Below are 15,303 nucleotides of genomic sequence, written 5' to 3' on the forward strand. Positions count from 1 at the left end.
AGATGTCCATTTCAGGCCAGGTGCAGTGGCTCATTCCTGTAATCCCAGCACTTTGGGAGGCCAAGGTGGGCGGCTTAGCCAACGCGGTGAAACCCTACCTCTACTAATAGTACAAAATTTAGCTAGGTGTGGCATGCACCTGTAATCCCAGCTACTTGGGAGGCTTAGGCATGAAAACCGCGTGAGCCTGGGAGGTGGAGGTTGCAGTGAGCCGAGATCATGCCACTGCACTCAAGCCTGGGCAATAGAAATGAGACTCCATCTCAAAAATAAATAAATAAATAAATAAATAAATAAAAAGTGTGGTGGCATGTACCTGTGGTCCCAACCGGGGAGGTTGAGGCTGCAGTGAGCTGTGTTCCCACCACTGCACTCCAGCCTGCAGACCTGGGTGACAGAACAAGACTGTCCCCCTGCCCTCCCCGCAAAGAAAGCATTTATGACAGGCTTTTTGGTGATAATGATGCTGTTGGTTCAACACTTCTCTTAGAGTAACGTTCTAGAGTTTGGCAGAGTCAAATTGTTTCTGAAAGGGAACTTGACTTTGTACAAAACTTTCATCTTTCTCCCTCCCCCACCCCACTGCTTTATTTTTTTGAGACAGGTCTTGCTCTGTGGCCCAAGCTGGAGTGCAGTAGCATGATCACAGCTCATTGCAACCTCCAACTGCTGGGCTCAAGTAATTCTCCCACCTCAGCCACCCGAGTGGCTTGGACTGCAGGCATGAACCACCATGTCCAGCTAATTTAAAAAATTATTTTGTGGCGATGAGGTCTCACTGGGTTGTTCAGGCTGGTCTTGAACTCTTGAGCTCAAGCAATCCTCTCTGCTCGGCCTCCCTAAGTGCTAGGATTATATTTCTACATAAACTGTGCTGGCTGGGAGCTAAGGAAAGGGAAGACAGGGTCCTGCATGTGGGTTTTTGTAATTAGCACAGGCCCAGCCAACACTGGCTTGTGAAGCTTAGATGGGAGGTTTGAGCAAAAAAGAGGATGCTGTCCTCTTTGTGGGATTTTTGCTGGTGTACAGAGACCTGGACCATCATGGAGGGAGTCCTCAGCACAGGGATGGGATTTGGTTCCTGTAGGGCCTCAGAGAAGCATGGGAGAGCCCTTCAGGTGTTAGGGGAAGGTGATTTTGAGTTGCTCCTTCACTTTGTTGAATGTCTCTGAAATCCAGTTCTAGGGCTTGGCAGGAGTGTTGCCATTTGCAGTGGTTGCCCTTCAGCTCATCTGGGATGTGTCCCAAGGTGCTGGAGTTGTCTGGGGCCATCTGGACTGGGGCTGGGCTTTCCACATCCATGGAGCCACTACTAGGACTGGGAGCAACAGAATGAGTCTGGGGGTGCTGCCAGAGAGGCACTCTAGATTGTTTTTGGGATAGCACAGGTGCCCACCTACAGTTCTCAGCCACTGAGGGGCTAGGAGCAGAACCGTCCTAGTGGAGGTGATTGCTAACTCTGAGGTGTACTTAACATGAGCCAGCTGCTGTTAGGGGATGAGCTACGTCCTGTCACTCCCACTTTACAGAGGGGATGCTGACACAGCTAGTGAGAGTTGGGGCTGGGACTTGAACCTCTATTCTTGAGCTATAGAACTGTCGTTAACCACTATGCTATGCCTAAAATCTGAGGAGATTTCTGGTAGGACTCTTTCTCCTAGAGCCCAAAGGAAAAAGGAAGCCCCAAGAAATGTTTTATCTTAGGGAAACCTTATTGGAACCACTTCCTTCCCTCAGGCCTGCCCTGGTTTTTGTAGTGACTCTAAGGATGTCTGTTATGCAAGGATGTGTTACCTATATGGCCCCATGCCATGAGAATGATTAGGTTCCTGTGAAATTTTAAAAAATCTTACTAGATACTAGAGATACACAGTAACTGCCATATATTGATTACTTTCTACATGCAAGGCACTTGTACAGAGGTTGAAAAGATGTCTCCTTTTAAGCGTCCATTTAAGCGGGGGAGTGGTGGAGTCTTCTGTGAAGGTAGACCAGCACATGATTTGCATTGCCACAGAGACACTGGGAAAAGCCTCTAAAACCCAGAGGAATGCATGTGTATGGGCAGTCTGGGGCACGTAGAAGATGTCAACGTGTCCAGAGATAAAGGGGTCAGCATGTGCTAGGGCACCGGGTGTGAGCAGATAGTGGTGGGATCGTGGGTATGTGAGGAGAGGAGACGTTGCATGGGGTTAAGCGCCAGGTTAGGAGGAGAGTTTAGGTGTCCTGTTAAAAATGACAGTCAGCTGGGCATGGTGGTGTGCACCTGTAGTCCCAGCTATTCAGGAGGCTGAGGCTGGAAGATTGCTTGAACCCAGGGATTTGAGGCTGCAGTGAACCATGATCACACCACTGCACTCCAGCCAGAGCAACAGATGAGATCCTGTCTCAAAAAAAGTGAGAGTCTGTTCCCATGATCAGTTTGGATTTCTCAGGCTCTTGGAGCTAGAGGCAGGGAGGACAAGGTAGGAAGTATTGCAGATAAGATGTAATTAGAGATACGGCTGGTGCGGCAGTGAGGTTGGAAAGTGGTTGTCTGGTGATTCCTAAGGATAGGATCCAGGGCCTCCTTGGTATCTGCCCATTGCTTTGCAAATCTTCCCTCTTCAAGGCCAGAAAGAATTGCTTGTAAAGTGTACTCAGAAGTAGCCCTAGATTCCTGCTTTCCCAAACAGCCTCTGGAAAGACCAAGTTTCCTGGAGTGAGAGACTCATATTTCCCTTTGTAGGCAAAAATTGCATCAAGAAGGCGGGCGTGGTGGCTCGCACATGTAATCCCAGCACTTTGGGTGGCTGAGGTGGATGGATCACTTGAGGGAGGCCAGGCGTTTGAGACCAGCCTGGGCAACGTGGCAAAATCCCGTTTCTACTAAAAATGCAAAAATTAACCGGGTGTGGTGGCAAGCACCTGTAATCCCAGTTACTTGACTGGCTGAGGCACGAGAATAGCTTGAACCTGAGAGGTGGAGGTTGCAGTGAGCTGAGGTCGCACCACTGTACTCCAGTCTGGGTGACACAGCGAGATTCCATCTCAAAAAAAAATTTTTTTTTATATGTTCCTTTCGAATGAATAATAACCCTCCAAAAAATTGCATCAAGAAAAGAGGCAGCTACCACAACTCATTTCCTGAAAATTTGCTTTGGTGGTGGGCATGTTTTTTGAGCAAAGTGTAACCTATCAGCCTTACCCCCACGGGATGGGGTGGGGCAGAGGGGGCGTTTAAGCCTGTTAGAGCCAGGGCCAGAAGGAGTCCTCGAGCAATTTGGTGACTTGTGCTCTTCTGTCCTATGTTTAGATAATGCTCTAATGTGTCTCCCCCTGAAAATTTCTCTAATTTTGCATTTTTCTCCTGTGGAAAATGTGGAATGTAGGGGAGCTATGAAGACTAGTGTGTTTCTAAATGCTTCAGACAGAGCTGCTCACCACAGTTCGCGCCCTTTGGTACATGCCTCTTTTAACCTTTGGAACTGGGCCACAGGCTGTTATCTATAATGGCAAGGTTAGACCCTTTAGGGGAGCACTAAAGGAGCATCACCTGGTGAATGAGGAGGGATAGTCCATGGCCATACCAGGAAGGATGGAGGAAGCATTTGGGGTGCAGGAGGCATAAGGGACATGGAGCTGGAGGCTGGGCGGCCTCTGAAGCATAGCTGAGCTCTGCACATGCTAGCAGGCTAGAAGCAGGAAAACACACAAGTTCAAGCTGGCTTTTCATATATTGTGTATAAAAACATCAGATGCAGGATGAGTTTGTTGGGATTGCCAGGGGCTGACTGGAGTGTTGCTGGGAAGGAGCCTCAGCTCCGCTCCAGGTCCTCCACCAGGTAGGACTGGGTCTCCCTTAGGGCCTGGAGGAGCAAGTCCTTGCAGGTCCAGTTCCAGGCTGGCGTGAAGCTGAAGAGCTTCCGCATCTTGCTTGGGTTGGTGGACTCGGCCCGCACTTCCTGGTACTGCTCATCCTTCAGGACCTTCCCGTACAAGGCATCCAGCAGCCCCTCAACGTCTGTGACCCTTGTGATAAGCGCAGCCCGGTGCTGGTCTATAAAGTGCAGGCCTGGGGGTGGGAGGAGAACATGAGCCAGCAGCCAGGGTGTGGGGCCTGTCCCTGCTGAACTTGAGTTCTTCAGGAATTCCTCTGCAAGCCTAGAGGCCGGGGCTTTACGGGGCGGCCCAAGAGGACCCCACATGCAGTGGGATGAGGGTAATATTGTCTCCCTTCCCCGGCAGGGTGTGGGCTGGTGGGTGGGGTGCACAGGGTTGCCAAGCCATGCCCTGCCCTGCCCTAGTTGCGGGAGCACAGATGCAGGCTGTGCGGGAGTACAGTGGGGCCGGGCTGGGTGTGGAGGCCTCACCTGGCTTGGCTGCCGACTGAGGAGGGGCCTGGATCCCAGCTGGCGCAGCTCCAGAGCCTGAAAGGATATGAGCCAAAGTGGTCCCCGGTCGGGAGGCTGAGCGCGGGGAGTCTCTTTTCCGGTACAGGAGCTTTGTTTAGGGGTAGGAGGAACAGAAAGCGGAAGAGCCCGAGGGTTAAGTGCTGGTGTGGGTGGAGGGGAACCGGGGCGGCTTACCCTGGTGCGTGGCCGCCTGCAGCTGCCCGGCCATCTCCTGCATGCCCATGTCGCGCAGCACGTTAGCGGTGAGCTCGGCACCGTAGGTCTCCAGGTAGAAGCTGACCAGCTTGTCGGTGAGGTCCAAGGCGTCCATGGACAGCAGCGCGCCCCTTGGGATGCGCCCGTAGCCCTCGCGCAGCGGCACCGACAGTAGCTTCAGCTTGAACTTCTTGAGCTCCTCGGCTGTCAGGTTCTCCAGCGCATCCAGGATGGCATCGCGCGCGCGCCCCATGGCTCCGGGATCCCCGGCCGCTGCCGCCGCTCACCCGGCTGCTGCAGCCGACCAGGAGGAAGTCAGCTCTGGGGCGGAATCTGGACTCCCCGCCTTCCTCCCACTCTGGTCTCCCGACTCCCCGCCCCGGTCCGTTGCCCTCCAGCAAAAGGCACTCCCGGACTACGCCCTTGGTCCCCGCCCACCCAGGCCTCTGGATTGGGGCCCCAGGCCATCGGGGGACGTCAGGATCGCGCCCTCCAGCTAGCCTGTGAGGTGGGACCCGGGAGGGGACCCGCAGAGGGGCTCATTAGTGGCGCCTGCTTGTCCCTGGGCTTGCACCAGCGGGTACAGACCAGAAACCTGGGCTTGCTCTCACTGGGTTTATTGGAGCACCTAGGCTTAGGATCTCGTATTTCTAGAACCCCCGAAACCTCTGCGGCTCCCCGAACCTTAGGATCCTCTCCCACATGTCATAGAATCTTGGAATCATGACAGCTAGAAGCATGAAGCTCCCTCAATTCCACATGCTGGAGAAAAATGAGGTGTAAAAAAGGGTAGGGAGTGCAAATCTCTCTTGAGCTTCAGTTTCATTTTCTACCACATGGGGATGATAACCCTCAGGTGCTTATAAAGATTCCAGCATAACATGGCCGACCCGATGGCTCCCGAAACCTTGCCAGATGCTTCCTAGGGGAGCCAGAATTTGATCCCAAGAGCTGAATTTCTTGGGAAGTGATGACAACAGCTATTGGTTGAGAACATTCTCAACTGGAGGGAGCATCCTGGGTAGAGAGTCAGCCACTCTGGGCCCAGGGGCTTGGGATAACATTGGAACCTGTGCTGTGCCAAAAATTCTTCCTTTTTTTTCTCTTTTCTTTTAGAGACAGCGTCTCACTGTGTTGCCCAGGCTGGAATGCAGTGGGGCCACCATTGCTCCCTGCAGCTTTGAACTCCTGGGCTCAAGCGATCCTCCTGCTTCACCTCCCAAAATACTGAGATTATGGGCACCAGGCACGGTGGCCCGCCCTCAATTTGTTCCTAACGTGGCTGGGGAGGTCTGCTGGTCTGACCTCTGTGGGCCTCCCTGGCCTTGTCTTACGCCACGCCCTGCTTTCCCTCCATCTCTGAGCTGTGGCCACGCTGGTCTCTCAGTTTCTCAAGAGTGCCAGCCTCCTTTTACCTCTCCAAGCCTTTGCACGTGCTGTTTTCTCAGCCTTGAAATCTCTTCCCTCTTTGCCTGAGAAACTTTAGGCCTCAAGTTAAATGTCACTTCCTCTGGGAGACCAGGCTTAGAGCTTTTCCCAGGCTAGTTCATAACATGTGCTACGTATCTGTAGCTCTCATGGCAAGTGTAACGAATCCTGTGCACTTGTTTAAAACCACTTCTCCCTGCCAGTCTGTAAATCATGCCTGTCCAGATCATTGTTATCTCCTCAGCATCCAGAACAGGGCTTGACAAATAGTAGGTGCTCAATAAATGGTTCCAGAATGAATAATGAATGAATGGACCTTGTGGCTCAAGGGAGGATACCAGTAACTGCAAGTTATGCCTTATACACAAGCTCTTCAAAGAGAGGCAGCCTCCAGGAGATTAAAGACCATGAACTTGAAGCCATACAGTTCTTCGTTTGAATCCTGACTCTACTTCCCAGGGTGGGGTATTTGGAATCCTTTATTTTTCCCTCTCATCTGGGTTTTAACAATCACTGTTCCTTATAGTCATACGACCCTGACATATTATACATTTATTTACTTATTGGACATTAATCCCTCTCTAAAATGTGAGCCCTGTGAGCATCAGAGACCTTAACTGTCTTGTTCTTTGCCGAATCCGTAGTGTCAAGAATGTACCTGGAAATAGCTGGGTGTGGTGGAGGGCGCCTGTAATCCTAGCTAATAGGGAGGCTGGGGCATGAAAATCTCTTGAACCTGGGAGGCAGAGGCTACAGTGAGCCGAGATTGCACCACTGCACTCCAGCCTGGGTGACAGAGCTAGATCCCATCTAAAAAAAAAAAAAAATGTATCTATAACACAGTAGGTGCTGAGTAAAGATTTGCTGAGTGAAGGAATGAATGAGGCTGTGATACCTGCAGCATGTTGTATTCAAAAGCTTCCAGCATGGCTGGGTGCGGTGACTCATCATGCCTGTAATCTCAGTGGTTTGGGAGGCTGAGGCTGGAGAGTCACTTGAGCCCAGGAGGTTGAGGGTGCAGTGAGCTATGATTGTGCCACTCGGCAACAGAGACCTTGTCTCAAAAACAAGACAAACAAAAAACCAGGATGGGCCGGGCACAGTAACTCATGCCTGTAATCCCAGCATTTTGGGAGGGCGAGGTGGGTGGAGGTCAGGAGTTCGAGACCAGCCTGGCCAACAGGGTGAAACCCCATCTCTACTAAAAATACAAAAATTAGCTGGGCATGGTGGTACGTGCCTGTAATCCCAGCTACTTGGGAGGATGAGGCAGGAGAATCACCTGTACCCAGGAGGTGGAGGTTGTAGTGAGCCAAGATCACACCATTGCACTCCAGCCCAGGCAACAAGAGTGAAACTCCATCTCAAACAACAACAACAACAAAACGAAACAAACAGGATGGGGGCAGTGCTCTGCTACCCTGCTGAAAGCCTTTTTGTTGTTGTTGTTTTTCTTTTGAAGACAGGGCCTCACTCTGTTGCCCAGGCTGGAGTACACCGGAGGGATTGTGGCTCACTGCAACCTCGAACTCCTGGGCTCAAGCAATTCTCTCATCTCAGCCTCCCGAGTACCTGGGACTACAGGTGTGCCACCATGCCTGGCTAGTTTTTTAAATTTTTATAGAGAATGGGTCTCCCTATGTTGTTCAGGCTGGTCTCGAACTCCTGGGCTCAGCAATCCTCCTGCCTTGGCCTCCCAACATGCTAGGATTACAGGTATGAGCCACTGTGTTCGACCTTGCTCCCCATCCTTGTAGCGTGTAGGCTGGGGTAAGCTGTGTGCCAACATCCTCACCATGGGTGGCACTTGTGGTCCAACAGCCAGTGTTCCTTGGCTCATGGATGTTTATCATGCCTTCTCACTGGCCTTTATTCTTCCAGAATCTCCATCTTCTTTTGTGCACTGTGGCCAGAAGGATACATCTTCCTAACCCACACATATGATCCTGCCCCTACCTGGCTCAGAGACCCCCCATGACTCCCCAGTGCCCTCAGACTCAAGTCCCAAGACCTTGGCTTGGCCTTCAAGGTCCTCGCCAACCTCTTCAGCTGCCCCTTCCACCCTGCTGATCTGTGAACCTCTGCCCCTGTGGGGGCTGCTCTCTGCTTGGCCTCTTTTTCCTTCTGGTCTACTTGGTGAGTTCCCACCTGTCTTCTGATATTCATCAGGCATCATTTTTTCTTTTCTGCTTTTTTTTTTTCAGAGATGAGATCTCACTCTGTTGCCCAGGCTGGAGTGCAGTATGTAATCATAGCTCACTGTAGCCTCGAACTCCTGGGTTCAAGCGATCCTCCTACCTCAGCTTCCTGTGTAGCTGGAACTACAGGCACATGCCACCACGCTCAGCTAATTTTTAAATTTTTTTTGTAGAGATGAGGTCTTGCTATGTTGCCCAGGCTGATCTCCAACACCTGGGCTCAACGATCCTCCTTCCTAGGCCTCCCAAAGCACTGGGATTACTGGTGTGAGCCAACACACCCAACCTAGGAGTCACCTCTTCTAATAAATAATAGAAATAAGCCTTTAGTCTGCAGTCTTTCACATGCCTCCTTCCTTCCCTCCCTTCCTTCTTTCCTTCTTTTTTTTCCCTTTCTCTCTCCCTCTCTTTTTTTTGAGACAGAGTCTCGCTCTGTTGCCAGGCTGGAGTGCAGTAGCGTGATCTCGGCTCACTGCAACCTCCACCTCCCAGGTTCAAGCAATTCTCCTGCCTCAACCTCCCGAGTAGCTGGGACTACAGGCGCGCGCTACCATGCCTAGCTAATTTTTGTATTTTTATTAGAGATGAGGTTTCACCATGCTGGCCAGGATGGTCTTGATCTCTTGACCTTGTGATCCTCCCGCCTCTGCCTCCCAAAGTGGTGGGATTACAGGCATGAGCCACCGCGCCCAGCCTCTTTCTCTCCCTTCCTTCCTTCCTTCCTTCCTTCCTTCCTTCCTTCCTTCCTTCCTTCCTCTACTCGCGCTCGCTCGCTCGTTTTTTCTTTCTTGCTTTTTCTTTGTCTTTTTTTCTTTTCGTTTTCTTATTGTCGCTTCGTTCTTTCTTTCTTCTGGGGGTTTTTCTTTTCTTCTGCGCTTGCTTTCTGTCTTCTTTCTTTCTTTCTCTCTTCTTCTTTCTTCTTTCTTTTCTTTTTCTTTCTTTCTTTTTTCTTTCTTTCTTTTTCTTGCCATCTTTTTCCTCCTCCTTCCCCTCCCTCCCGCCCTCCCTCTCTTCCTTCCTTCCTTCCTCTTTTCTTTCTCTCTTTCTTTCCTTCCTTCCTTCTCTCACTCCCTCCCCCTCTCCCTTCCTTCGTTCCTTCCTCCTTCCTTCCTTCCTTCCTTCCTTCCTTATCTTTCTCCAGGCTGGAATGCAATGGCATGATCATAACTCACTACAGCCTTGACCTCCTGGGCTTAAATGATCCTCCCATCTCAGCTTCCCAAATAGCTGATACTACAGGTGCATGCCATGATGCCCAGCCAATTTTTATAATATTTATAATTATTTATATATATATATAAATTTATATAATTTATATATATATAACTTTATATCATTTTTTATTTATATATTATATATATTAAATATATCTACATTAATATATATAGTAATATATATAATATATATTATCTATATATTTATATATATATTATATATATAATATTATATATTATATATATTAATTATATAATAAATATATATAGTAACTATATATATAATATATATAATATATATTATATATATTATATATATATAACAATTATATAATATTGTAATATATATATATTTAGACAGACTCTTGCCCTGTCACCCTGGCTGGAGTGCAGTGGTGCAATGTCCCCTTACTGCAACCTCTGCCTCATGGGTTCAAGTGATTCTTGCGCTTCAGCCTCCTGAGTAACTGGGATGACAGGCGTGAGCCATCATGCCCAGCTACCTTTTGTATTTTTAATAGAGACGGGGTTTTGGCATGTTGCCCAGACTGGTCTCGAACCCCTTGGCTCAAGTAATCTTGCCTGCCTTGGCCCCCCTCCCCCCCAAAAGGTACTGTAATTACCGGCGTGAGCCATCATGCCCAGCCCATGTGCATTATTTCTAAGCCTTATAGCAATCCCTCTGAGATAGGGAATTGTGGCCCCACTTTGTAAATGAGAAGATAGGTTCAGAGAGGTGGAAGGGCTTGTCCAAGGTCACATTCCAGCACAGAGCTTGGCACAGACCCAACCTTGATAAGCCGTTGTAGAATGACACAAGAATCCTAGAATCTAGAATCATCAAAACCTGCTCTTTTCACTTTGGTAGAATTGGAAGAGCTTTGGGTGTTTGATACATTTAAAAATGATTGCCTGATTCAATCCCTATAACACAGAGCAGGGGGCCCCTTTGCCATGTAGCCTCCTGCCTGCATCTCTGGAGCCCTTGTTTGGATGGGGTGGCCTTTGCTTTAGGTAAAACAAATGTGATGCCTTTCAATGGAACCTTTGGGGCTGCAGGAAAATGCACCTACAGGAGTGTGTGTGTGTGTGTATGTGTGCGCGTGTGTGTGAGTGATGCTTCTCTCCTCCTCACACCCAGCTTCTTGGTAGAGAGGGAGGTGAGCATGTGAGTTCCTGTGAGGTGAAGCTCTCCTTGTTTCTGAGCATCACCACCCAGGGTCCTTCCTTTGGGGCCCAGCTTGGCCCTGGGATCTGACCCCTGTTACGTCCTACTGACGCACACATTCAGATGGAGACGGGGAAGCTCCTGGCTGTGACCGTCACCTGACATCACCTCAGAGCAAGTGTTAGCACTTTGGTGAGATGTCACAGGGAGGCAAGGGACAAGGGACTGGGGAAATGCAGCCGTTTCTCTCGGATAACTGGAAGCGTCCCTTCTGCAGCAGTTTCAGATCGGAGCTCGGTGAGAACAAGTGACATCTTTTGGCAGGTGCATGCGCTCTGTGAGCTGACTGCAAATTCTTTTGTTGCTTTTGTTTTTGAGACAGGGTCAGGCTCTGTTGCCCAGCCTGGAGTGTAATGGGACCCTCTCGGCTCACTGTAGCCTCAACCTCCCAAGCCCAAGCGATCCTCCCATTTCTGCCTCCCAAGCAGCTGGGACCATAGGCATGTGCCACCATGCCTGGCTAATTTTTGTATCTTTTTTTAGAGATGGGATTTCACCATGTTGCCCAGGCTGGTCTTGAACTCCTGGGCTCAAGCAATCTTCCCGCCTCGGCCTCCCAAAGTGCCGGGATTACATGCGTGAACCACCGTGCCCGGTCTGACCCTCCCCCCGTGGCAGGAAAGAGCCTCCAGTTCTCAGCCCAGGCTTACCCTTGCCCCCCTGGACAGGAGCCAGAGCAGTTGGTGGAATTAGGATGCCTCTTCCTGGGTGTGACCCCCACCCCACAACAAAGTAATTCCTTGATCGCTGGAGTCAGATTGCTTCTCCTGGGGCAAGAAGGACCACAGACTGCCAGGACATTGGGCAAGTCACTTAGCCCCTGTGCCCCATGGCCTTCCTGTAGGATAGTGAAAGCATTGTTATGAGGCTGCAATGAGTTCAGAATTGTGAAGAGCTTGTGCAGTGGCTCACACCTGCAATCCCAGCACTTTGTGAGACTGAGGCGGGTGGATCACCTGAGGTCAGGAGTTTGAGACCAGCCTGGCCAATAGGGTGAAACCTTGTATCTACTAAAAACACAAAAATTAGCTGGGTGTGTTGGCGGGTGCTTGTAATCCCAGCTACTCGGGAGGCTGAGGCAGGAGAATTGCTTGAACCCGGGAGGCGGTTCAAGCACTATACTTCAGCCTCTGAGACAAGAGTGAGACTCTGTTTCAAAGCAAAATAAAATAGCTGGGTGTGGTGGCTCACACCTGCAATCCTAGCACTTTGCGAGGCCAAGGTGGGTGGATTGCCTGAGCTTGGGATTTTTAGACCAGCCTGGGCAATATGGCGAAACCCCATCTCTACTAAAACACAAAAATTAGCTGGGCGTGGTGGTGTGTGCCTGTAATCCTAGCACTTTGGGAGGCTGAGGTGGAATAATCACTTGAACTTGGGAGGCAGAGATTGCAGTCAGCTGAGGTGACAGAGTGACTCCATCTCAAAAAACAAACAAGAAACAAAACAATTTACTTGTTGCATCTTTACAGAAATCCGTAGTCTTGATACTAATCCTTACACGATTCGCATTTTATAGGTGAGAAAATCAGGTTAAGCGACTTGCCCAAGGTCACACAACAAGGAAATTCTAGTCAGGATTGGAACCTGGTAGTGGCAGTCACTGCACGCTTGGGTGCCAGCACACTGTCCCTGTTTATGTGGCATATACATTTTTCCTTTTTCTTTCTTTCTTCTGGTTTTTGTTTTTGTTGTTGTTGTTGTTGTTTTGAGACCGAGTTTCGTTCTTGTTGCCCAGGATGGAGAGCAATGGCTCGATCTCAGCTCACTGCAACCTCCGCCTCCTGAGTTCAAGCAATTCTCCTGCCTCAGCCTCCCAAGTAGCTGGGATTACAGGCACCAGCTACCATGTCCAGCTAATTTTGTAATTTTAGTAGAGACAGGGTTTCTGTCTCTACTAAAGAAAGAAGTAGACCATGTTGGTCAGGCTGGTCTTGAACTCCTGACCTCAAGTGATCTACCCACCTTGGCCTCCCAAACAGCTGGGATTACAGGTGTGAGCCACTGCACCCAGGCTATGTGGCATATTTTTTAGTTTAATCCTCATGACAACTCTACGGGTTGGTTTTTTTTTTTTCTTTTCTTTTTGAGACAGGGTTCAAGCAATTCTCCTGGCTCAGCCTTTGAAGTAGCTGGGATTATGGGACTACAGGCATGAGCCACCATAGTGTTTTGTTTGTTTGTTTGTTTTTGGTAGAGACGGGGGTCTCGCTGTGTTGCCCAGCTTGGTCTCGAATTTCTGGACTCAAGTGATCCTCCCACCTTGGCCTCCCAAAGTGCTGGGATTACAGGTGTAAGCCACCACACCCGGCCAGAATGGTGTTATTTATCCTTATATTGTAACTGAAGGTGCTGAGGCCCAGAGAGACAGGTGATTTTCCCTGGGAGTGCCCAGCATGAGCTCGTGAAGTCAGCATTCAGGACTTGCTTCTGTAGCAGCCCTGACTGGGGCTTTCTGGCCTGTCTCTGCATGTATCCAATAACCAGGAGCTCTCACCTTCCAAGGCACTCATTGCTTGAGCTGTTGGGAAGCTTTCCCTTAGCACAAGCTGAAATCTGTCCCTAGCGAGCTCTTTAGGTGTGAGTGACCTCGTAAGGCCAGCTACACTGGTTCACCACTCCCTCCTTCCTTGCACATGGCTTCTTGCCTCTTCTTGTTCTCAGTCTGCTTAGGACAATCAATGTTCTTTCCATGGATCAGAGGTCAGTCCTTGCCTATCTGCAGGGAGGGATTGAGTTGACTATCACCCACCTGTGTTGGACACCTGACAGCAGGACCTTCAGCCCCAACTTGGCCATGATGGAAACTCCGGATGAGATTTAAGTTCTGGAAGTTGAGTTTTTTAGCCTGAGCAGCTTGTGGTTTCAGAGATCAGCTCCAGATATACCCTCTTTCAAACCCTCTTCCTATTGCTAATATAAGGCTGAGTCTGAGCCATCAAGAATGGAAGAAACCAGGGGCTTTTAGCCAGGCATGGCAGCGAACGCCTGTGGTCCCCGTTACTTGGGAGGCTGAGGTGGGAGGATCACTTGAGCCTGGGAGATCGAGGCTGTAATGAGCTATGATTGCGCCATTGCACTCCAGCCTGGGCGACACCGTGAGACCTCAGAGACTTAAGGACAAAGAAGGTGGGGACACAAAACTCCCCTGGATTTCTCAGTGTGCCGGTAAAGAGCTCCAGCTTTGGCTGGGTGCGGTGGCTCACGCCCGTAATCCCAGCACTTTGGGAAGCCGAGGCAGGCGGATCATGAAGCTAGGAGATTGAGACCATCCTGGCCAACATGGTGAAACCCCATCTCTACTAAAAATACAAAAAATTAGCTGGGTGTGGTGGCAGGCGCCTGTAGTCCCAGCTACTCGGGAGGCAGAGGTGGGAGAATGGTGTGAACTCGGGAGGCAGAGCTTGCAGTGAGCCAAGATCTTGCCACTGCACTCCAGCCTGGGGGACAAAGCGAGACCCCATCTCAAAAAATAAAAAAAAAACGCGCCAGCTTCCTGAGACTTTTCACATACCCCGAGAATCTGCAGTCATTTACACAGGTAATTGCTCTTATCTGGAAGAATAATAGAACTTTTCTCCTCCTAAAACAACCAAATGGTTACAGCCTGAATGAGGGCCTAGGTTAAACAAGGTGTCAGGCAGCCTGAAGTAGCTACCTTCCTAAGCAGACCAGCAGAAATTTGTGCTGTCACCATGCAACATGCAAGAAGGAATGAGCAGCTGGGTGCAGTGGCTCATGCCTGGAATCCCAGCACTTTGGGAGGCTGAGGCGGGTGGATCACCTGAGGTCAGAAGTTCGAGACCAGCCTGGGCGAAATGGTGAAACCCCGTCTCTACTAAAAACACAAAAATTAGCTGGGCGTGGTGGAGCGTGCCTATAATCTCAGCTACTTGGGAGGCTGAGGCAGGAGAATCGCTTGAACCTGGGAAGTGGAGGTTGCAGTGAGCTGAGATCATGCCACTGCACTCCAGCTTGGGTGACAGAGTGAGATTCCATCTCAAAAAAAAAAAAAAAAAAAAAAAAAAAAGAAAAGAAAAAAAAAAGAAAAAGAAAAAGAAAAAATTAAGAACCTAAGAGAGAAGGCAAAGGGAGAGTCCAAAGGGGAGATTAAGAGAATGAAACAGAAACAATTCATTCTGAGAGAGAGCAGTTGAGATAAGAAAGAGTAAAACAAGGGAAAGGTTTGAGGGAAGCTAAGAGAAAGATGGAGAGACCAAATGCGAGGGACTGAGTTTGCATGTTTATTCATTCACCTAGTGTCTGTAGAGCGCCTAATGTGTGTCACACACTTTAGTCTAAGCTGGAGACAAGCAGTAAACACAATTTCTATTCTGTAGGAAGAGACAGACAAGAAACCAGCAAACAAGTAGAATGGTGATAAATGTTATGGAGAAAAAGAAAGCCAGGCCGTGAGATGTTGAGGAGATAGAGGATTTAAAATCAGGGAATTGGGAGAGGCCTTGCTGGAAAGGTGGTATTGAGCAAAGTCTGAGGGAGGAAAAAGAGGAAGCCATGCAGTACTTGGGTTGGAGAGTGTTCCAGGCAGAGGGGAACTTAATTGAAAAGTCCCTGATGCTAGTGATCAACGGGGAAAGGGGTGATAAATGGGTCAGAGTGATTAATGGGGTCATAGCAGATAGGGC

General features: G+C 49.6%; 1 protein-coding gene across 1 annotated transcript; it reads right to left on the minus strand.

The window, feature by feature from the left end:
• Positions 1-3,697: 3,697 nt before the first annotated feature.
• PYCARD (PYD and CARD domain containing) lies at positions 3,698-5,145 on the minus strand. Its single transcript, XM_010362265.2, has 3 exons — positions 4,569-5,145; positions 4,353-4,409; positions 3,698-4,054 (listed from the first exon to the last, which is right to left on the minus strand). The coding sequence occupies exons 1-3, from the start codon at positions 4,840-4,842 to the stop codon at positions 3,798-3,800; spliced, it is 588 nt and encodes a 195-aa protein (XP_010360567.1). The 5' UTR covers positions 4,843-5,145; the 3' UTR covers positions 3,698-3,797.
• Positions 5,146-15,303: the final 10,158 nt, after the last annotated feature.

This window comes from Rhinopithecus roxellana, chromosome 20 (genome assembly GCF_007565055.1).
Source record: "Rhinopithecus roxellana isolate Shanxi Qingling chromosome 20, ASM756505v1, whole genome shotgun sequence".
In the NCBI taxonomy this organism is placed as follows: domain Eukaryota; kingdom Metazoa; phylum Chordata; class Mammalia; order Primates; family Cercopithecidae; genus Rhinopithecus; species Rhinopithecus roxellana.